The sequence below is a fragment of the Lutra lutra genome, chromosome 1, assembly GCF_902655055.1.
Source record: "Lutra lutra chromosome 1, mLutLut1.2, whole genome shotgun sequence".
NCBI lineage: Eukaryota > Metazoa > Chordata > Mammalia > Carnivora > Mustelidae > Lutra > Lutra lutra.
The window spans coordinates 222744783-222766578 of NC_062278.1; the positions used below are offsets into that span (position 1 = coordinate 222744783).

The following is a 21796-nucleotide window of genomic DNA, read 5'->3' on the forward strand; positions in this document are numbered from 1 at the left end:
GCAATGAAGGACAGCCGCCAGAGGCTCATCCCAGCACCTGGCCCCCAAGCCCCCCAGAGACCCGGCTATGACGGGCCCCAGACGTTCCTCGAAGACACCCCTCCCCGGCCCACGCCAGACGCGACCCCACACTGTGCCCCCCCCCCGCCCCCCAGTCAGGGTTGGTGGCCCCAAACACACAGGCACACCCTTGAGGTTTATGCTCGTTTTATTATAAAAAAATACAGAATCCAAAGTTGATCGTATGGGAAGGGGAAGCCTGCACTGCCAGCTCCCGGCGTAGCCGCGCCGCCTGCAGAAGCTGGGTCGCGTCCCGGCGCCGCGCTGTGTAGGTACGTATAATATATAGAAAACACAGATCAGGAAAGGCGGGTAGAAATATGAAATCCGTATAAATGCCGTTTGCTTCTTGAAAGGGTCGGGAGTCTCTTTCTGAGTGTGGCCCCCGCATCCTGCATTGTTTTCTCTTATAAACGTAGTTCCTAGCGCAGGGGGAGGGGCTCCGACAGACAATCGAGCTCACTGCGAAGGTGGCTTCTACTCTAAAAGGTCCCCCCACCCCTCGCCAAACAGAAGTGCCCCCTCCCAGGAAGGGGTAAGAGAAGAAGAAACTCTCCAGCCGTCCTTAGGAACACAGTAGAAATAAGTCACAGTATAGTTGCCCAGTCTATTTACAGGAACGTCATGTCTTCTCGGCCTGGGGGGGGGGGGGCGCTCGGTGAGGCTGGGGCGGCGCCGGGGGAGGGGGCCCAAGCGGTTCTAAGCCTCAGAGGCTGTGACTCTGAAGAGGCCCCCAGTGGCACATCCCAGATTTCCACTCTGGGCAGGGGTCACCAGGAGCGAGGAGGGTGGGGCAGGGGACGGGGGTCTGAGGCGGGTCTGATTCCTGGACCAGGGCCTGCCCGCGGTCGCCACTCACCCCTTCGGTCTCAGACCGGCCTGTTCCAGGGCTCGCGGGTGGTCCAGGGTGGGCTCCAGCCCGGACCCAACAGATGGAGTGACCAGACCAGGGGTCTCCAGGCCTGTGACCCAGGGGGCCAGGGACCACCCCAACCCCCGTCCACTGTTTCCTTCCCAAAGTCAGCGGCAACAGCATGGAATAAATTAAATTAAAAACTCAAGTCTTTCGGATTCCACCATAAAAGAAAAGCACTGCTGAGAGGTTCTTGGCTTCTCCGGGACTCTAGAAGAGCCCGCCTGGCCAGGCACCGGCCAGCTTCCGGGCCTCTCGGGCCTTGGGGTCTTTAGCCACACACCCCGCAGGGCTGGTCGTGGGGCGGCGGACAGCCCCCCAGCCGGGCAGGGGCAGCACCAGTTGTGGGAGAATCGGAGTCTTTCTCTGGTCTCTAGGCAGGGCCGTCCAGGCGGGCCGGGACTAGGAGCCCAGGAGGGTCCACAGAACGGGCACTGCACCAAGGACGAGCCGGCAGCTCCCCAAGCCGCTGCACGAGTTGTTGCTGGTGAAGATGGGCTCAGGGGCCTCATACAGGGTCTCATCTGGAGGGACAAGGAGGCAGACAAGTGGGTCATCAGGTGGCCCCGCCCCCCCGGCCCCCTCCCTAACCAGCTGCACTGCCCCCAACAGGCTGCACCCCCACACCAGGGCTGATCAGCCTCAGCTGCGCCCGCCGCCCCACCCCGGCTGGAGCACTTCTGACTGTCTTCACTGGGCAGAGCACAGCAAACAGCAGGTGCCAAATCATGTGTGTCCGGCACCTGGGGGACATCACGAGGGACTGTGGAGACCCCCTCCTCTTTGGATGTGGCTCTGATGGTTCAAGAGTTCAGGACATGGGCCCTTTAGGTCTATCTCAGGAAACTCCGCTGATGCTCACTCTTGGGGGAACAGGGCTCTGGCCTCAGCACAGGGCCAGGTCCTGACCTGTACTCCTGAGGGTCTGAAACGCTGTCCTCATTTACAGATGGGGAAACTGAGGCTTGGGCAGGGGCTGGCACAGCCATCGCTGAGGTCATGGACTCCCAGGGCTGTGCTCCGAGCACTCTGGCCCTGCTGACCACAGAGTGGGTTCTGTGGGCTCGGGACACAACGGTGGGGGACTGAACCCTGCACGGTGCCCTGAGGACTTACTAGTCGGCCGGACATAAACCTTCAGCCTCAGGCAGGGCCGGTCCACAGCATTGGGAGGCGTGGCAGCTGGAAGAGAGGGAGACGGGGATTGGTGGAGTAGGGGACCTCCTGGGGCCATGTCTCATTTCCCACACTAGCAGCTCAACCCACCCCACCAAGGCTATGGGAGGCACCCCCCGTAAAACTCCTGACCATACATTAAAGCCCCAGACAGGAACGCCCTCTGTTTCCCAGAAGTCCTCCTGCGCACTCCCCCTGCCCCTCCCTTTGCTGAACCTGTACCCGAGAGAATGGAGGTGTCTGTCTGGTTCCATCTCACCCCACGGCAGCACAGGGAAAGGTGATGAACAAAAATGCGTTTGTTTTGAACGGGTCAGCAAAAAAAAAATCAGTATAACCCAATGATTGATCTGGGATCAGATACCTGTTCTCTGGTGCCCGTGGGCAAGTCACCCCCTATGTGGGCCTCATCTGTCACACAGTACGTGCTTTGGAAATGATGGCCTCCATCTGGGAGCCAGCAGAAGCCGGTAACCCCTGGGACAGAGGATGCACTCCCACCTCCCCCTGAGAGGGACCCACGCTGCTGGAGGTCACGCGGAGGCAGAAACATGGTCGGGCCTTGTGCCTAACATCCCATTTTTGCTCCCAGCTTCTTGGCCCACATGAGAGTACCCTGCAGGGGACGGGGGTAGTACGCGGCATCAGCAGAGTCACAACAGAGGGGGACTTGGGGCCCAGGACAGGGAGGGGGAAGGAGGCCCAAAGGCCAGTGAGGGCCAGTGGGGTTCACACATGGGAAGTCTGTTCACGCACACGGACAGCCAGGCCTCCTGGTGGCTGCCTCCTCCGCCCTCCCCCCTAGAAGCCCCTTGTGCTGGGACATGAAGATTAAAAAGCACGTAATAAAAATAACATTCGTCACAGAGATAGAACGAATAATTACAATAATTATCTTTATGAAACTCCCGTCCTGGAAAGAAAAATGTAATTTTTCTTATATTATGAGGACTTAATTTAAACACCTTCTTCCCCCTTCCTCCACCCGCTTTTTCCTTGAATTAAAAGGAAAATATCCAAATAGAGCAGCAAGGAAGAATGAGGTTTGTACAGTTTAATTTGACGCAGCGGGAACCAGGGCGGTGAGGGGCGGCCTCTGCCCACAGCCTGGCTCCCCTCCTGGCTCCCCAGAGGCCCCAAGATGCTGAGCAATGGGGACCCCCACAACACCGTGGTGCTTCAGTGCTGCCCAGAGGCATCAGCCGGGTGACAAGGTGGGCACCCGGAGGCCCCCATGTTGGTGGGGCGTGACGCCCAGGCCCCAGGATCCTGGCTGAGGTTCATGGAGAAGAACACAGCACGATCTGGACCCAAACCCAGGCCCAACTCTGCTGTGTTCCCGCCTCCCCGCGCCCTGCCACGGGGACTTTATGGGGAAGCACACAGAGGCACCCTGGGACCACCCCCATGGGCAGCAGAGCCAGGGGCAGCCCACCCTCTGCCCCAGTGTGGGGCTGTGTGTGCCTGAGGGTCCCAAGCCTTGAAAAGCAGCTCCCAAGGTCCTTGGGGAATCTTGGGCCAGGTGGGCCAGATGGGGGTAGACTGGGTGGCAGGGGGAAGCTGGGGGGCACCTGGGAAATATCTGCCCAAGCCAGGAGGTCGGGCAGAACATGGGCTCTGTCCTCTCACTGGCTTTGACCATGCTTCCCTGCCCCACCAGGTTCCCCGTGCCTGCGTTCCCTCCTCACTGCAATGGTGGAGAGCACCCCTGGTCTCAGGATTGGACAAGCCCATGGTGACCTGGTCCAGAGACTGAGGTCCCAGAAGGGAAGCTGTGGGTTTGGACTCTCAAGGCCCCTCTGAGCCTCAGTTTCCCCATCTGCAAAATGGGGACCCTTGACAAGCCTCTGGGGCTTGCTGGAAGGATACCATTCAAGAGCTTGAGCCCAGGGAGATAAAGGCCAGGGTGGGAGGAGGGGCCCAAGGGGACAGTCCAGCCCAGACCCCATCTCCCCGGGAGGGGCCTCTGCCTCCAGCACCCGGGCACACGCTCCACGCCCTCCACCCCCACCCCCCCACCCCCCCAGCACTGACTCAGTACCCCGCCACCCCAGCCCAGCGCACTCACAGATGTAATAGTACTCGTGGCCCGGCCGGAACTCGAAGCCCAGCGAGAAGGGCGTGAAGAGCTGGAACTTCTCTGAGAACTTGAGCGGCCCCCCGGGCGCCGCCGGCCGGTTGCACTCCCAGCGCTTGAAGCCGCGCTGCCGGTGGTCGCAGGACGCGTGGCCCTCGCCGTTGACCATGTACAGCACGTAGTGCTCCATGCGCTCGGCCGGCGGCAGCGGCGCCCCGTAGTGCGGGCAGTAGATGTCCAGGTAGTCGTTGATGCTCACCTCCACCGTGTAGCCGCCGCCGTCGTCCGCCGCGCCCGCGTGGAACCTGCGGCCCCGCGGTCCGCGCGGCGGGGCGGGTCGGGGGGGGGGGGGCCGGAGGGGGGCCGGGTCAGTGCGAGGAGTGTGGGGGGCCGGGGGCGCGGGGAGAAGTTCCAGGGCTCGAGCCCACGTGCCCACCCCCCACCCCCAGGCCGCCGCGGGCGCCCTGGGGTCCCGGCTCGCCCTGGCCTCCCGCCCACCTGCTTGGGGGGGAGGGGCGGTCGCCGGGCCTGCTGGGTAACCGCAGGCCGCCGAGCAGGTGCGGCGCCGCTGGGACCCCCTCTCCCGTCCCCGCTCCCCCCACTGCCGGACATCTGGGCCGGTCTGTGGCAAGCAGGGTTGGTGCAAGCTGTTTCCCCCATCATGAAATCCGTCTCCAGAAAAACGCTATTGCCTGACCCCACGCCCCCTCCTCCAGGAAGCTCCCCACACTGCCCCCCACAGGCAGCCCCCTTAGCTTTCCTTCTGCAGATCTGGCTGCCAAGAAGGTACGGGGCGGGGGGGGGGGGGGGGGGGGGGGCGGGCGCCGGGGGTAGGGGGGTGGGGCTCAGTGGGTGAAGCCTCTGCCTTCGGCTCAGGTCTTGATCTTGGGGTCCTGGGATCGAGCCCTACAGGGGGGGCTCAGCAGGAAGCCTGCCCCCCCCCCCCGCCCCGCGCCTGGCTCTCTGCCTACTTGTGATCTCTGTCTGTCCAATAAATATAAAATCTTTAAAAAAGAAGAAGGGGCGCCTGGGTGGCTCAGTGGGTTAAAGCCTCTGCCTTTGGCTCCGGTCATGGTCCCAGGGTCCTGGGATCGAGCCTCACATCAGGCTCTCTGCTCGGCGGGAAGCCTGCTTCTTCCTCTCTCTGCCTGCCTCTCTGCCTACTTGTGATAAATAAATAAATAAATAAATAAGAAATAATATAAATAAATAAGTAAATATAAATAAATAATATAAATAAATAAATAAGAAAGAAGAAGAAGAAGAAGAAGAAGGTACAGGGGGGTGTGGGGACACAGGCTGGGCTAGTTCTGACCCCTCTCCTAGCCTCAGTGCCCCGTGAAGGATGCCCCCTCCCAGCTCAGATGTGCTCTGGGTTGGACCCCCAGCCCCAACTCCTTCAGTCCATGTGACCCTAGCAAGTCCAAGATCCTCCCTCCAGAGCCCCTAGAATTTGGCCACTGTCCCCTCCGGCCTCTTGGTCATAGCAGCGGCTTCCCCCACCCCTGACACCTCTGCCCCTCAGCCCTACTTCCCAACCTTTGCCCTGGAGGTCCCCCCACCGTCATGCAGCCTGCACCCCTTCCTTGGGGAGGCCCCCCGGAGCCGGTCAGCTGAGAGAGGAACAGGAAGCCCCCCCACACCATCACTGCCTCAGGCTAGAGTGCCAGGAGCCCTTAGATCTCCCTGCTGTGGTCCCCTGGGTCCCTGTCATGTGAGGTGGGACAAGGGGGCCTCCGGGGAGGAGATTAGCACATAAAAGGCCCAAGCAGGGGAGGGTTGGGGCGCAGGCTCCCGGGCTGCCCCTTCTCCCTCTCCGCACAGGCTTGGACGCTGAGCCCCAGTGAGGTCCACGGCAGGGACGGCCTGGTGGCTTGGGCTCCAGCTCTGCCGTGCCAACCGCCCCAGTGCAGGGGGACGGGGGAGCAGCGGTGTGGCCCCCATGCCGGGCGTGCTGATTGGGGGGGTGGCTGGATTATCAGAGGACCTGCGGTCCCTGAGACTGCACCAGTCGAGGGAGAGGGCTCCTAGGGCTCCAGCGGTGGGAGTGAGGTGAGCAGGAGACCTTGCTCGCTTGTGCCTCAGTTTCCCAGTCTGCACAAGCGTCTCATGGTGATTTCAAGTCTGTGGCTGAGACGGGGGCTCCAAGAATTCCTGGTCAGAGCGTCGGAGGGAGCAGGCTCGTCACCAACCCCTTCCGTGCTCCTGGGGATGTCCAGCAATGGGGAGCTCAGCTCCCCCCGCCCAACAGAGGTGGGCTGGCGTTTACAGACTCAGGGCAAAGAGCAGGGAGACTCGGAAAGTGGGGTCTGGTGGGGTCGGCAGAGTTCTGATCAGGCACAAGCCAGCACCCAGCTAGCCTTGTGGTTCCTTCTCAGAAGCCTCAGTTTCCAACTCTGTGCAGTGGGGACAGTCTTTGAGGCTGATGCGGGAACCCCAGGCATGTCCACTGTGGACCCTGCAGAGGTGGAGCCGCCCTGGGTCAGGGTCAGGCCGGGGCAGGGTGGGCCCGGGGCAGGGCCAGGGAGGACTGCCCTCAGCCGGTCAAGCACGGCTGTCTCGTGGGCTGGGTCTGTTCTCCAGTTGCTTGGGCAAGACCGAAGCAGAAGCCCCCTCAGGCTTTTTCAGGCCTCTCTGTTGCTCCTTCCCAGCCCACCGGAAGCCCCACCGATCTGCCAGTCAACAAGGGCCAAGCGCCTGGTGGGACTGCCAGTGCCCAGCCCCGCAGGGGAAGTGGAGACACAGAAACCACAGTTGGGGGGGGTGCCCGGTAGGGCGTGTAGGGCCGAGCTGCCGTGCTGCCGTCCTGGCCCTGGCTCCCTCTGGGCCTCAGTTTCCCCTCTCCTCCCTGGCATCAGGCAGGGATTACACACTCAGCCTGGAGAGGACAGCTTAGCTCTCCGTGGGCCCCTTCTCAGGAGGTAGGGCTGCCCAAGCCTCAGCAGCTCTCCCCACTCCGCCCCTGCCCGTGCTTCTCCCACAATGTCTGCCTTCCTCCCCTGCACTGGACCAACGTCCTTCCCCTCTCCCATTTCATCTTCCAAAAAACGTCCGAAGCCGAGGCTGCTTGGCTGGTTCAGAGGCTGGATGCATGGGCCCCAGCAGGCAGGCCGGGACCCCGGCCTCCCAAAATCCAGGGCTCGCTCTTCTGAATATAAATCGGACCCTGTGATCCACTGGCTCACAGCTCAGCATCGCTCAGAATAAACCCACAGTCCTCCCAGGTCACGAGGTCCAAAGGCTCCACCGTTCCCACCCTGGTTGCCCTGTGATTGCTCCCAGCTCACTCCCTTCTAGCCACACCCGCCTTCCAGCTGGGCCTCTCCTGACCCCAGGGCCTTTGCACACGCTGTCCCCACTGCCTGCGCCTTCCACCTCATCACATATCCCATTTCAACATCATCACACTTTTTACCGTCACGCAGTCTGCAGTCTGCCCTCCTGGGCCATGGGGGTCAGCCTTCTCCTCCACCCCTCCCCTCTGTGCCAGCATAGGCCCTGTACACAGCATCTTGACACATGTTCGCTGACCAAACGAAGGCCTGAGGCTCAAGGTTTTTGAGGGGCTGGAGTCATAGGAAGCAGACCCAGTGGGGCGAGGACCCCAGGTACGTGGGTCCCAGAACCACCCCCACCTAGCCTCTGGCTGCCTAAGTGGACCATTTGTTTCCATCCCGCGCCCCCCCGGCTCTAAAATAGCGATGGCCTTGCTGTGTTGGCATTCCGGGTTCCAAGTTGGCGGGCAAACCAGGGGCGGGCGCCTGGCCCCTGCTCAGGGTGGCGCCTGAGCGGGGGAGGAGCCCAACCCCAAAACCAAGCCACTGGGAGCAAGACAAAGCTTTCATTTTCTCCATTAGTGCAGAAGCATGATGGGCAAGTGCTCCGTGGGAACAGCCGGTCGAGACAGCAGTTCTCACTAACGGGTTAATGACTGCCGTGGGATGGGTTCCCAGACAGAGGGCTCCTGAGGCTTTCAGACCTACACCAACCCCTCCCCTGCCACACCTTCACCGGCTCCTGCTCAGCCTGCCGGCTCCACTGGCGCTGTGCACTCCTCCAGGCAGCCCTCCCAGCCCCTGGTGGTCACAACACTGCCCACCCCCCCACCCTGCCAACCACAGGCCTGCAGCTAATTAGTTTCAATCGGGCCATTGTCAAGTCATTAGACACTAATAGCAAAGCAACTAATTAGGAGTCTCACCCAAAATGGGAGCGGGGCAGGGAGGGCTGCACCGCCTCCCCAGACCAGAAATTGAGGCAGGGGTGAGGCGGGCAGGACGGCAAGGTGCTGTGCACCCCTGCTGCACGCGGGACTGTCTCCCTGGTCTGAGCCCAGTCGCAGCTGCCAGCGAAGGGGCCGACAGACGCCTGTGTCGAGACCCCAGCAAGGGGTGCCCTGAGTGGGCAGCAGGGCCTAGGCCCAGGCTGGGGCAGGGCCAGCCCCTCTCCTGACTCTCAGCGGGGGCCCCCAAGACCTCGGCACCCACCCCTAGCTTTCCGAGGGTAGAAAGACACCTCCCCCGTCTGAGACCTGGCTGCCTTCCTCCTAGTGCTGGGGCGCTGGGCGGGGCCTCCGAGAGACTGGGGCCCCAAGGGAACGCAGGGTCAGCCCAGGAAAGGCTGAGTATGACCTCCCGTGTGCTGGGACAACCCAAATCGAGAGGTAGAACAATGAGGCAGGTGCTCACAAGACGTGGGGGCGGGGAGCCACACGGCCAGCCCTGCCTCCGGGCCTGGGTCTCAAGCAGGCCGCAGGCAGAGGTGGGGAGCCGGTCTCCGACACCCCTGCCCCCCAGGATGCTCCAGACACGCCTGTCTCTAGGAAGGGGGTCATCCGACGGGGCCATGGATGAGTCCCTCCCCACCGGTGCATAACGGGGTGGGCAGGTCACACAGGGTGCAGGGCTGCGGCGGGGGGGGGGGACAGCTGAGGGGACAACCAGGCTCACGTGGTGGACGGAACCCCTCGAAGCCACGGTCCCCAGGTCCAGCTGGAAGAACGAGGCATGGCGGCTGAGCCCTCTGCCCTGTGGGACAAGAGTGCGGGCCTGGGGGTAAGACCCTGGCCAGGGCTGGCCTGCCAGAGTTCAAAGTCTGGCCAAGGTGAAGACCCCGCCAGCTGTCTGTGCCGAGACGCACCTGGCTTTCAGCTGTGTGGGGGCAGGAAGGTGGCTCTGCCCTTCCACTGGCACGGCAGCTGGCATCGAGGGGCAGGAGACCCGGCCAAGCCTTGCTTTGGATCCAGCTCCAGAAGAGAAAATCCCCCCAAAGCCACACCACGGGGCAAGGCTGGCTGTGTCCCCCCTGCCTAAGGAGGGGGAAGGGGCGTGGGGGGTGTCACGGGGAAAACACGGGTCCAGCTTAGGGGTTGTGGGATGGGGCCTCAGAGATTCGGCCTCCCAGACCGCCTTAGTGCACCTGCTGTCCCGAGAGCCAGCTCCAGCCATGGTCCTGAGGACCCCGCAGGGACGTCTGCTGGGGGGCCTGGGTCGGCACCCCCAGGCAGACGGAGGCCCCAGGCTGCTGCACATACAGCGTATCCTGGGGCCTCGGTCACGAGCCTCATTCTTCATCTGCACGTGGATGCTGCCCACAGCGGTCCACCGTCGGGGGGACGGAGGCGGGGGACACAGAGGACCCCTCGCCCATCCCCCGGCAGGTGGGGGCGTTGCAGTGCAGGCTGCCCCACCGCGGACCCAGTCGCAGACCCCACCGCTCTGTGCCCGTGGACTGCGTGCCGCACTGGCCCGCCCCACTCCACAGAGGAGACGGGAGGCTCCCAGCAGCCCCACCTGCCTCCGGCTTCCCGGGGTTCCCCACGGCACCCCCAAACCCACGGGGCCCCGCTCGCCAAGCCCTGGACGCCAGGCACGCTAACCTCTCTCGAACGAAACAGAAAACCCTCCCACGGCAAACCACAGCATCAGCCGGTGGAAGCCGTTCCTCCCTGGAGGCCCGGGTGAGGCTGCGGGGCCGGGGGCCCAGGGACACCCGGCACCTGCACCCCGGAGAAGACGCTTCTCCAGCCGCCATGCTCCTGTCCGCAGCCCCCCCACGCAGAAGCACCCCGACCCCACTCAGAGGCACACGCAGCCCTCAGTGTGCCCGACCTGCCTGGGGAGGGTGGGCTCGAGCCCCCAGCCCCAGCCCCGTGGCCTCTCGGGAGGCCGATCTCCGTCAGGTGGGGCCTCTTGGGGGTGGGGGGCGCCCTGCATGACACCAGCCCTGGGCCTCCACGGCCCCTTGAAGCACAGGCAGCCTGGGGCCCCCCAGGACCGACACACACCCACCCTGGGGAGGACACAGCCAGCTCCAGCGGGACAGAGGGGCCTCTGCGGGGACAGCAAGCCACGCCGCCATCAGTGTGGACGGTCAGACCCCTCCATGGAGGCTCTGGGACGGCCAGGCCAGGCCGCGCACACAGACACACATGTGCAGACATGTGTGCTCCACGCCCAGCCACACCAGACACGTGTGCACCCCCCACGGCCCCGCAAGAGATCCACATGCCCCCAGACACCACACACATCCCACACACAGACACGCATGCAAACACGCCGGAGCCAGGCGCCGTGCACATGGAGCACATGCGTCACCCTGCCGCACACGCAGACCTGCCCCTCCTGCGCCCCTGGGACCCTGGCATGTCCTGGACGAAAACCCGCACCTACACCCAGACACGTGGCCCTAGACCTGAAGGCGCACGGAAGCTTCCCGGCGCGGCACACCTGCCCCGAGGGAGGGCGGCTGGCCCAGGACCCCTGGCCCCGACACCCAGCTGCCAGCCCAGGGGCGACCAGGAGGGGCCGGCCAGACAGATTGCTGGACAGCCAACCCAGGGGGGTGCCGGGGCCTGGTGACCGGCTGGACCGCAGGGCCCCACCCTACCACAGCCGTCCGCGGGGTGCGGGGGGCCGTCTGCTGCCGCGTGAGCGCAGGGAACGCGCCGCGCACGGCAGGAGAATGTCGTTTGGGACACGGAGCCGCATCCCCGTACCTTGGTGCGGGTGCGAGGCTCAGGTGGGCGAGAATGGCCGGCCTCCCCACAGCACTGCCCGTGCCTGGATGCGCCCGCTCCCCTCTGAGCACACCCATTCCTCTGGCTCCTCCACTGACCGCCCAACCCCCACTCCAGTGTGCTCAGCCCTCATTCTGACCCCCTTCCTTGCCCGCCTTTTGTGTGTGCCCCTCTCCCACTCAGGCACGGGCCCCCCCACCCTGGCCTTGCGTTTCCCCACCTCTACCTGCCACAGCTGCTGGCAACTCAGCCAGGCCTGTGTCTCGCGTCCCTACCCGTGGGGCCATCTCCTGCTGCAGGCCCTGCTCGCTGACCCTGTACCTCTGCTCTGGGCCATGTCCCTGGGACTTGTGCCTTCGGGAAATCTCCATTCCGGGCGCCCTCGGACCCGAGGCCCAACACCACCCTTCCTCCTGTGTCCGACACACACCCTGTCACTGGCCACGGGTTCCAGGCCAGCCACCCCCAGACGGCAAGCCTCCTCCTGGGGGGTCCCTAGACCACCGAGGCCTTTGGTCAGCCAGTCGGAGTGGGGGCTGTCAGGTTCACCACAGACAGTGTCTGAGCGGCCGGGCAGAGCCAGGATCCAGGGGTGGCCTCCATCCCCCTGCTTGGATCCTGCCCGTAGCCCTGTGGCAGGTGGGGCAGCGGGCAGCCCCGAACACTCCCTTCCGTCCCCATGCGAGGCTCCTCATGTGTTTGGTGTTTGCTAGAACAAAGGACAGGCTATGCCTGGAACGGAGATTCCAAAGCTGAAACCGAAAACTTGGGCCGGGGAAGCCCTGCCCGCTGGGGTCCCCCCCTGCCCACTGGGCTCCCCCGCTCAGCCGAAGTGAAGAGCCTTAATCAAACCCACATGTAACTGGCGGGGCAGGCGGCTCAGGGAACCCGCTCCATGGCGGCCTGGCTGTCCCTCTGCAGCCCAGGGTCTCTGCCCTCTGCCCCGGGGCCCAACCCCACAGCTGGACAACTGAGGGGGTGTCTGGGTGCGCTCCCTGCCCCCCACGGCAGGACACTGGCTACCCTTGTCCCAGGGTCTGCCTCAAAGACAGCCCTTTATGCAACTTTCTGCCTGAGGATGGAGAACGCCAGGGGACGGGACCGGGATGGCAGGGGACAGTGGGCTCTGGAGGGTGTCTGCCGGCACTCGAAGCAGGGGGAAAGTGACCAGTGACCCAGGGACAGGAAGCAGGGAGGCTGGCCTCCCCGGGTCCTATGTGCAGCCCAGCCAGCCATGGGAACACAGTGTAGCCAGGAGTGCTGGGGCTGACCGCAAAGCCGTAGGAGCTCCAAGCCCATCTCCCATGGGACTCCCAGTGCACTCCAGCCTCCGAGAGCCAGAGATGGCCCAGAGGCTTCAGCAGATGTTCAGGACATGGTCAGTCACCAGCAAACTTTTCCCACCCCGACTGCCAGGGACTTCTGCTGCCCCCCAAACTGCACTTAGCACTAGACACCGAGGGAGATGTGCAGGCAGGCAGGACACCTCAGCCAGCCACAGCAGGCTGGACACAAGGTCACCTGGGTCCCCACCCCAGCTTGGCTCCCCTCACTGTGACCTTGAGCCAGCCACTGAGCCACTCTGTGCCTGGGGTTCCCCACCAGCACCAGGCAGATGGGAGAGGATGCTGCTGGGTTGGACCCCCAGACTGCGGCCTGGAACCCCATCAGCCTCAGTCTCCTCATCTCTACAAAGTTGGGACCAGGGGCCCCCTGGAGTGAAGGCAGTTAGGGGCTGGCGGGGAGGAATACATTAACTTCCCCAAGTTCACGTGGGGACCCACTGCAGGACGCACCCACGGCCCCCTTGCCCTGGGGGCCACGGTGCCACATGTGGCACAGTTCAGCCACAAGGTTCCCCGGGGATCTCCTCCAACTATGACGCCGGCAGGGGCCCCGGGGAGAGGCCCCAGGATTGGGGACCCCCGAGTCCGGGGAAGGAACTCGGGGCTGAGCAGCTCCTGAGGGTGCCGGAGCGGGGGTGTCCCCCAACTCCGGGGCCGGCGGCGTTCGGGGCGTGCAGGGCATCCGGTGGGGCGCGCGGGGGGTGGGGTGGGGGATGCACGAGGAGCGGGAGTCCCCCGAACTCCGGGGCGCCGGAACTCCCCCGGGGCTGGCGCGCGGGACCCGGCGCCCCCACTCCCGAGGCGGAGCGCGCGGGGGGCCGCCCCGAGTCGGGGCGGGGAGGCCCGGCCCGGGCGGCGGGAGGGTCGGGCGGGGGTGGGGGGGCCCGGGGCGCCGGCGCCGCCTCCCCGCGCGCAGCAGCGCTCACCTGGGGTTGCTGCGGTTCCAGTAGACAGCGTAGCGGTCCGAGTTGGCGCGGGCGGCGTCCTCGGCGCGCGCGAAGGGCGGCGGCGGCGGCAGCGGGAGGAGCAGCAGCAGCAGCGGCAGCAGCGGGCGCTGCGCGGGCGCCATGGCCCCGGTCCGGCCGCCCCGCGCTCGCCTGGCCGCCGCCTGCCAGCCGTCTCCGCCTCCTCCGCCGCCGCCGAGCGGGCGGGCGCGGGGCGGGCGGGAGGAGGGCGCGCGGGCGCTTGGAGATCCGCGGCCGCCCTCGCCCGGGCGCGCGCGACCTCTGGCGCCGAGAAGGCAGGCGGCGGCGGGCGAGGCGCCGGGGTCGCCCCGGGCGCCGGCCCCGGCCGCGGACTCTCGCAGCGCGGGCCGCCGCCGCCGCCGCAGCCGCTGGGGAGGGGCCGGGGCTCCGGCCTTTGTCCCGCCCGAGCTCCGGGAGGGCCTCGGGCGCCCCCTCCTGCCGCGCCCCGGCCACGCGGGGGTCTGAGCGCGGGGGTGGGAGGTGCGGGGGCTCCTGCTTCCAGCGCGCCCGCCAGCCTGGCCGAACCGTGCCCGGCCGGTCCCCGGTAGGGCTGCCTGCTGCGGGCATACCCCCCCCCCACCGCCCCCGCCCGAGCCCCGCCGGGGTCCTGCCCTAGAGACACCGGACTTGGACTCGGAGTGTGCCCGCCTCGTGCCACCCCCCTCCCCATGATCACTCTCACTAGGACCTGGCCGAGGGTCCCCGAGTTCCTGTCAATCGGGCCACCAAGGCAGTCTGCAGAGCCTGACCGGCTGGCAAGGGGCAGGAGGCCCAGGGAGGATTCACCCATCTCCCCTCGATCATTAAACCCAGACCCCACATCCTGAACTAGGCTGAGCTAACTCCCTGCCTCCCTGCTCCCCCGAAGTCCAAAGTCCTGGACCACCAAAGCTACTGCCTCCCTGGGGGACTCCAGGACCATCACTCATCCTCTCTTGGCCTCCGTTTCCTCTTCTGGGAAATGGAACCCGAGTCCCTGCTTCAGCTCCTAAGGGTGCTGGGCAAATAATAGGGCTGGACACAGTCTAACCGCACCGTTCAGGGTGGGCGCCAAGCAGCCCCATGTGGGAACCAGGCCAGCAGCAGATTAAGGCGACACACAGGTGAAATCCGTTGGGGGAGGAAGGCCGGGAAGGGGACTTGGGCAGAGGGTACAGCGTAAGCAAAGGCCCAGAGTGCCTGGCCTGTTCAGGGGACTCAGAGTCATCGCTCCTGGGCAGCTGACTGCAGGTGAGGAACTGGGGGCCTGTCCATCCACTGCTGTCCTTGGTCACGCCACAGCCTCTCTGTCTGTCGAGGTGCTCTGTCCCCAGGTGCTGGCTGGAAACCGTCATGGCGTCCAGCCGGGTCCCACCGCTCTGGGTTTGTTTCCTGGGCCCAGGCCCAGTGAAGTACAAGGTCCAGGAGCCAAGAGCGCTTGAGCTGGAAGTTCCCACGTGAGGGGTTACCACAAGTCCGGAGACTGGCAGAGCAGGCGTCACCTCGGCCAGGTGGACGGGCCCATCCAGGCCATGTACCTCCGGTGCGTCACTGCTGTACCCCACGTGCATCCCGGCCCGTGCTCTGGCTGCGGCCTCTCTCAGAGTCCTTCCCTTCCTCTGGCCTTTGGGTTCCGCTCATCCATCTAGGCCTGTCCGTCCCTGCCCCCCGCCCCCGCCAGCAGTTTCTCAGTCCTCTGCTCTCCGGGGAACTCAGCCGGTCTATTCTGGGTGTTCTGGCTTCTGGGTTTATCCTCTTACCTGACTACGGGCACCCAAGTCCCAGGGTGGCCCCGTGGCTCCAGAGAGCAGGGTGGGAACCTGTCCACAGCCAGTGGCCAGGGCAGGCCCAGCAGGCCCAGAGAAGCCAGAACTGGCTTGGGGTCACCTGGCAGGGCCTTCAAATACAGCCTCTGGACAGCGCAGACTACGGGCCGGGGGGCTCCAGCAGCACAGGCTTGCCTCACCCAGGCTGAAGGGTCTGGCTCTTCAGAGAGCACAGGGGTGGTAGGGTGGTAGGGTCCCCTAGTGGGGACCCCTCCCCAGGCACAGGTATGGCAGTAGGGCCATAAGCCCTGCGGGGGGGAAGCATGCCCAGCCCAGTCCAGTGTCCTGCTTGACAAAGAGGGGCCTTCTGGAAGCTCCCTCTGTCCTCTGATTTGATGGGACCTCACAGTTGGGCCTGGGGTCTCTTCCATCAAAGCCTGCAGGACTTGGACCCGAAGGGGTGAGGGGAGCTGGGCAGGGCACACCAGGCAGAGGGCACTGCCTGACAGAGGCCGCGCGACGGGTCTGCTCATTTGCATGCAGGGGCAACCAAGGCAAGACCGGCCAGAGCCGCTGTCTGAGCGGATTTGAGCTGAAGCTCTGTTTTCCTTCTGTTCTTGTCTCTCTCTCAAGGTCAGAGCCAGAGCAGGGACAGGAACAAAGGCGCACGTCCCCCATTCAGCCTCTCTGCGCCCCCGCAGGCAGCTCCTGGAGGAGGGGCCCTGCGAAGGGGAGGGCAGGGCACTCCAAGGCCTGGCCCCAGGCAACGTGGGGGTGCGGGCACAGTGGCTCCTGGGGACTCCTGTCCTGCTGGGGGCCCCTGTGGGCACCTGGAGACCCTGACCCCGGGGCTGGCGGCCGTCTCAGCCTCCAGGTGCATCCAGTGGTGGGGTGGGGACGTCAGCTGGGGCAGGGATCATTCTGGGGTAAGCTTCTTCTGGAGTGAAGAGTCAGAGATCAGGTTCCCTCTGGGGACAGGGGTCAGTTTTGGGTTCAAGGCTCAGGCAAGGTCAAAGGTCATTCAGGGTTGGCTGTCAGCCCCAGGCCCAGATCCAGAATAGGGTCTCTGATGGGGTACGTCCCTGTCCACTTGGTCTTGGGGTCTGCCCCAGACTCGGGGAGGGTCTTGTCCAGGCCAGGCCCAGACCGCACCCCTGACCCCCACCACAGTTCCCGCCACCTGCTGCCCACAGGGTGAGTCCCCGTGGCTTGGGATCAGCACCCAGTGCCCTTACACCTTCGAAGCCTGCAGTGGCAGGGAGAAAACTAAGGGCATGCCGGAGAAATTTCTCGGTAAAGAACAGATTAGACCCAAGCTGCCTCCGCCTTGGCTCTAACGGGTGTCCGCGGCCCTGGCTTGGCCAGAGGGAGACCCTACCAGAGCCAGCAGAGGAGGCCCCTCAGCTCCTGGGAAGACACCTGGCCTTGACCCCCGCCAGGGGCCATCAGCCCGGTTCAGCCTGGCTGTGAGACGTCCCTTCGGGAGCTTGAGCGACCAGATGGGGAACTGAGGCTGGGGGCGGGTCCTGTCCTCCGTGGGAGCCCAAGACCCAAACCCGGCCCTTGGCCGTGCCTAGTGTGTATGCCGCTGGTGACAGTGGTGGGGAATTGAGGTGTCGGGAGGGGCCTCCAGGGCTCTGGGCAGTGGATCTGTGCACCCCCTCCCTCCCGGTGCAGGAACACTGGTGTGTGTATCCACACACTTGCGCGTGCTTGCCAGAGGTGGAGGGGCGTTCAGAGACCCCCCTCCTGCTCATCCGCGTGCACACATGGGCCCTGGGCCCGGCAGGCCCTGGGCGGGGACTTTCATCTCCAGCTGACAGGCCCCTCTCCTGGCTTTTAGCCGCTGAGAACTTCCTGCTAATAGTGCATTAACCTTGGCGGGGGCCGCCAATCACTCGGCGCCCACAGGGGGTGTGGGTGCGCAGGGACGCGGCAGCTGACAGACCTAAGGGCCGGGAAGCTGGCGGGGGCACCCCACCCTGCCCAACTGGGGTGGGCATGAGGCGGCCGGGCCTGAGGGGGACATGCAGTGTGTTCCCAGCTCCGGGTGGCAGAGCGCAGGGTCTCTCCTGACCTCATTAGAGTAATTAATGTGCCTTTTGAAGCTCGAAAAATCGCTCAGAGCTGTGGGAAAGGGGCGCAGATCACAGGACGGGAGAGCTGGGGATAGCGTCTGCGTGCCTGTTAAAAATGTGCCCCAGCGGGTCTGATACACGGGGACGGACGGAAAAGAAGAGCGAGGGGAAGAGACGACGCAGGAGAGAAACAGACAAGCAGGCGGAGAGTCACAGTCAGAGGAAGCCGCACCAGCACAAAATCATAGACAGAGACCCGTGGAGGGAACAGATGGAGAAAGAGCCAGGGCCAGAGGAGCAGGGGCTGGGACCTCTCCAGGCTGCCCAGGGGCGCTGGCTGTGCTGGACTTTCCCGCGGCACCCTCCGTGCAAGACCTTCCCAAAGAAAAGGATGTGAGGAGCAGTCAGGGAGGACTTCCTGGAGGCAGCAGCTAGCCACCAGAGAAGAAAGAGGAAATGCGAGCCCACTTGGGATGGGGAGGAGGCCAACTGAGATACCGAGGGAAGCAGACTAGGGACCATCGCAGGAGACTCCGGCTGAAGGGGGGACCAGCTGGCTGTGGCGGAGACGGCTTTTCTGTGCGCTGGCAGCAGGCAGGGGCCGGGCTTTGCACGGTGGGGCAGGTCAGCCGGCCCGGGGAAGTGGACGGCCCACGGGGCTGGCAGGTCCCGAGCAGGCAGCAGGCTCTGCTCATGCCCCCGCGGACAAGGTGGGGCTCAGGAGAAGGCGTGAGAAACGGCGGCCCCAGCTGGCCCTATTTCCCATCTGCACCACAGGCTCTCAAGAGCAAGACAGGCCACACACCCCCTGCCCGCCACCCCACAGCAGGCCGGCAGGGAAGAGGCTGCATGGCACAAGGCTGCCACCTGGTGGCAGCGCCTCACAAAGACATGGCTGGGTGGCCACGGGCCAGCCCCTCTTCTCTGACTCTCCGGCATCAAACCTAGAGGGTGGGGGGTGTCGGGCCAGAACCGGAATCTGCCCAGAAAGCGCAGCTCGCAAGGAGAACGAGGCCCATGGAGAAACCCACCAACCTCCTCGCAGGAACGCTTCCACAGGGCCGCTGGGGAAGGGTGCGGCAGGCACTGGGGCCCAAGGCTGCAGAACCTCCAGCCCCCCACTCCTGCCCCAGGGCTCCTTGGGAAACACCCCCAAATGAGCCAGAGGTGCAAGCAGGGCCAGGCAGGACACTGGAGAATGGGACTCCGGCTTCAGCAAGCACAGAGGAGGGAGCCCTTGAACAAGGGCTTTGACCTGAACAGAGTTTTCTCTGGGCCCAGAGAAAACGTCCCTGAAGAACCTTGTCCAGGCAGGGGAGGTAGGTCTCCCCCAGCTCGCCGTCTACCCTGGGGGACTCCTCACTGGACCCCCAGGACAGCTGGGGAAAGGTCCACAGAAGCCCGGCTTGGTCACAGATGAGCCTCCGGCCACCTGCACGTTGTCACACAGGGTTGGGCCCCACGCAGAGCAGAGCAGCAGCTACACATCCACGGCGGCTTTTATTGTCCCCAGCCACACGGGAAAACGCCCCCAGACAGGTCCCTCATCCCGCCCTGCCCACCCACCCAGCGTTCGCTGGGGCTGCCCCATCCCCACGGAGCAGGGGGAGCAGCACCAGTCATAATCCCGCCGTTCTCCGGGGCCTCTGATTTCCACCCAGCATCCGACACAGTCCTGTCTGGGCGAAGGGCCGAGGCGGCTTCGGCCTGAGGCGCGAGCGAGGCAGGACCCGTGCGGGCTCTCAGAGTCCGTGTCAAAGCTGGCAGGAGGGTCAGAGGGGCACACCAGACACTGGGAGCAGGGTCCATCTCTTGTCCTCTCCCCGGGGCTGCTGGAAATGCCGCCTCCCTGACCGGAGCGTCTGGAGATGAGGAGCAGACGGTGAGACCCCGCCGTGCCTGGGGTCCATCCTGCAAGGGATGAGCAGAGCCCGCACCTGTCCGGCCCCTCCACCACCAAGGTCCACCACAATGAGCTGCTGGGCCCCACCAGATGGCCCAGCTCAGGAGTAGGGGCCCCCCAGCCAAAGGGGATCTCAGATCACACAAATGCCTCCCCTTGAGGCCTGAAAAACCTGAAGAGTCTCCTGGTCTTTTGGCCTCCACGCCTGCACCTCCCACCCCAGCACACTGAGGCTGGGGTTAGGCAGGCCCTCACACCTGCTTCAGACCGGTTGCGGGCTCTGCGCCCAGTGGGCCCTGATACTCCTCCAGGGCGTGGGGCCCGACGGAGGCCATCCCTGACCCAGCCCCTCCGCAGCTGCCCCATTGTTCCTTCTCTGCCCCGACACTGGGGCCTTCGGGGTTGGAGCACAGCCAGCACTGGTGCAAGCACCGCAGGCTTGGAGAGCTGACTACCGGAGGCCGGGAGCCGGCGAGCCCTGCTCCGGGGCCACACAGCCTGCAGCTGTAAGGCCAGCCCTGGGATCACAGCGAGGCCTCAGAGGCCCTCAGCCCCTGACCCTCCGACCTGGCCCACCCCGCTGCCCCGCGACAGGAGTCCCTGGCGCTCGAGGGGAGGCCCGCGCTACCATCTCAGATTCCGCGTCTCAAAGACGACCTCCTCGTCGCTGTCCAGCGATGCCGTCTCCGCGGGGTCGTCGCTGCTGGCCAGCAGGCCATACCTCCGCCTCTGCGGCTTCTTCAACCTGCAAGCAGGCCCAGGCAAGCTCGGGGGCCACGCGCGGGCGCGTCCAGGGCTGGGGTGCTGACACCCCGTCCTGCTTCGCGCCCGCCCCGCGGCCAGACCCCTCCAAGCCGCGCCACGGAGCTGCCTAGTCTGCGCGCTCCCCTCGCGCTCCGCCCGCCACAGGGACTCTCCCTGGCTCCGACGGTCCTCACGGAGGCCCGGCTGGGGAAGGGCCCCACTCCCGGCCCTCCCGCCACGCGCAAGAAGGGGACACGGCTCCGCGGACGCGGCCGGAGCCGCCGGGGCCGCGGTCACCAGAGCCCGGGAAGGGCCTGTCCGGGGGGGTCTGGGCACGCTCGGCGCCGCGGGCAAACGCCCCCGGGAGGACCCCGCCGGCCTACCCGGCCCGCCGGCCAGCGCGGGGGCGACGCAGCCGAGGTCCACCACGGACGCGCACCCCGCGGCGCCGCCTCACAGGCAGCCGCAGAGGGGCAGGGCCCATCCCGCCCCGCCCACGTGAAGAGCGCGCGCCGCCAGTCCGCGCCGAGGGGCGGGGCTGGGCGCAGACACGTGAGGCGCCAGGCGCACGACGACTGGCCGCGGCTGGGCAGCGGGGGCGGCGCGCGGCGCACGCACCTGAACGCCCGGATGAGGAAGTAGAGCGCGGCCAGGCCGCTGAGGCCCGTGAGCACGTAGAAGGAACGCAGCAGCGCCGAGCCCGGCGAGCCCGGCGGCCGCGAGTACGTGCTGTTGTGCGGCGAGCCCGGCTGGCTCCCGTTCGTCACGGCGGGCGTTGGCGACAGCGTGGCCTGAGCGCGGCGCGGCGACGGGGGCGCGGCCTCCTCGGCTCCCCACAGCAGCGCCCGTGGCAGCAGCAGCAGCAGCAGCAGCAGCAGCAGCAGGAGCGGCGGCAGCGGCACGCGCGGCCCCATGGCCCGGCGGAAGCGGTGGCTGCGCCCCGCCTCCGCAAGCAGTTGTCACTCATTGGCGCGGGGGGCGGTGTCAGCCAATGGACCTCGAGGGCGGGGCCTAACGCCCGCAGAGACCCGCCCCCACCGCGCGGCGCCCCGGGTACTCCTGGGCGGGGCCCGCAGGGCGCTGCGCTCCGCCTGCTGCGCGCGCACCTCGGGCTCCTCGGCCCCGGCCCCCAGCCCGAGCGCGCCTCCTCCCTGAGGAAGCGCTCCCCGCACGCACAGTGGGATCCAAGCCCAAGGCCCGCAACACCGCGGGGGGCAGTGCTCTCTAGGCGCTCGGTCCCGGGACCTGCGGCTGTTCTCACCCCGGGCAGAGGGTGGGGATCCAGCTGGTGGGGGCACCTCGCTCTCACGGGCCGCAGGCTACACTGACCGGGCTCTGGGCTCCCTGTCATCACCCTCCCCACCCCACTGGGAGCTGAGGTGCGCAGCTCAGGGCCCACGGCAGCGCCACCAAGGGTCAGCCCCAGGGCTCTGCACCCCAAGACGGGGGCAGGAGGCAACCAGCCCGGGAAGCAAGCTCTGCCCTGCAGGCCACTCAAAATGGGAGGCTCTGGGGGTCACTATACCAAGACCCCGGGAGAGCGGGCCTGCCTCAGATGAGGGGGGCTGGGGACCACCACCACCTCGCACCCTGCCTGCTGCCCCTCTGAACCCACGAGAACCGCGCAAGGAGACGACCGAGTGACTAGGTGGTCGCTCCTGCTTGGGCTCAGCTTGGGCCCTGAACAAAGGCCAGGAGATGGTTTCTCTGGCAGACTCCAAGTCCCTCTCCATGCCGGGCTCTGCGGCCACGCCCCCAAGCCAAACTCGGA

At 65.8% G+C, this 21796-nt stretch overlaps 2 protein-coding genes across 2 annotated transcripts; both read right to left on the reverse strand.

The window, feature by feature from the left end:
* Positions 1-190: 190 nt before the first annotated feature.
* On the reverse strand, positions 191-13836 carry EFNA2 (ephrin A2). The gene is made up of 4 exons (XM_047711144.1): positions 13517-13836; positions 4218-4531; positions 2090-2155; positions 191-1497 (listed from the first exon to the last, which is right to left on the reverse strand). Exons 1-4 carry the CDS (start codon positions 13657-13659, stop codon positions 1376-1378), a joined length of 645 nt encoding a protein of 214 aa, XP_047567100.1. The 5' UTR covers positions 13660-13836; the 3' UTR covers positions 191-1375.
* Positions 13837-18859: 5023 nt separating this feature from the next.
* On the reverse strand, positions 18860-21659 carry FAM174C (family with sequence similarity 174 member C). Its single transcript, XM_047711284.1, has 3 exons — positions 20644-21659; positions 19910-20026; positions 18860-19240 (listed from the first exon to the last, which is right to left on the reverse strand). Coding segments are annotated over exons 1-3 (414 nt in total). The 5' UTR covers positions 20940-21659; the 3' UTR covers positions 18860-19239.
* Between the last annotated feature and the right edge of the window lie 137 nt (positions 21660-21796).

Excerpts from the sequence above, each read along its gene's own strand:
- FAM174C (XM_047711284.1), bottom strand. The coding sequence starts at position 20,939 with ATGGGGCCGCGCGTGCCGCTGCCGCCGCTCCTGCTGCTGCTGCTGCTG. Across the intron at positions 20,027-20,643 it reads TTCCTCATCCGGGCGTTCAG|GTTGAAGAAGCCGCAGAGGC; the intron begins GTGCGTGCGCCG and ends GCCTGCTTGCAG.
- EFNA2 (XM_047711144.1), bottom strand. The coding sequence starts at position 13,659 with ATGGCGCCCGCGCAGCGCCCGCTGCTGCCGCTGCTGCTGCTGCTCCTC. Across the intron at positions 2,156-4,217 it reads CCACGAGTACTATTACATCT|CTGCCACGCCTCCCAATGCT; the intron begins GTGAGTGCGCTG and ends CCTCTCTTCCAG. Across the intron at positions 1,498-2,089 it reads GGTTTATGTCCGGCCGACTA|ATGAGACCCTGTATGAGGCC; the intron begins GTAAGTCCTCAG and ends TTGTCCCTCCAG.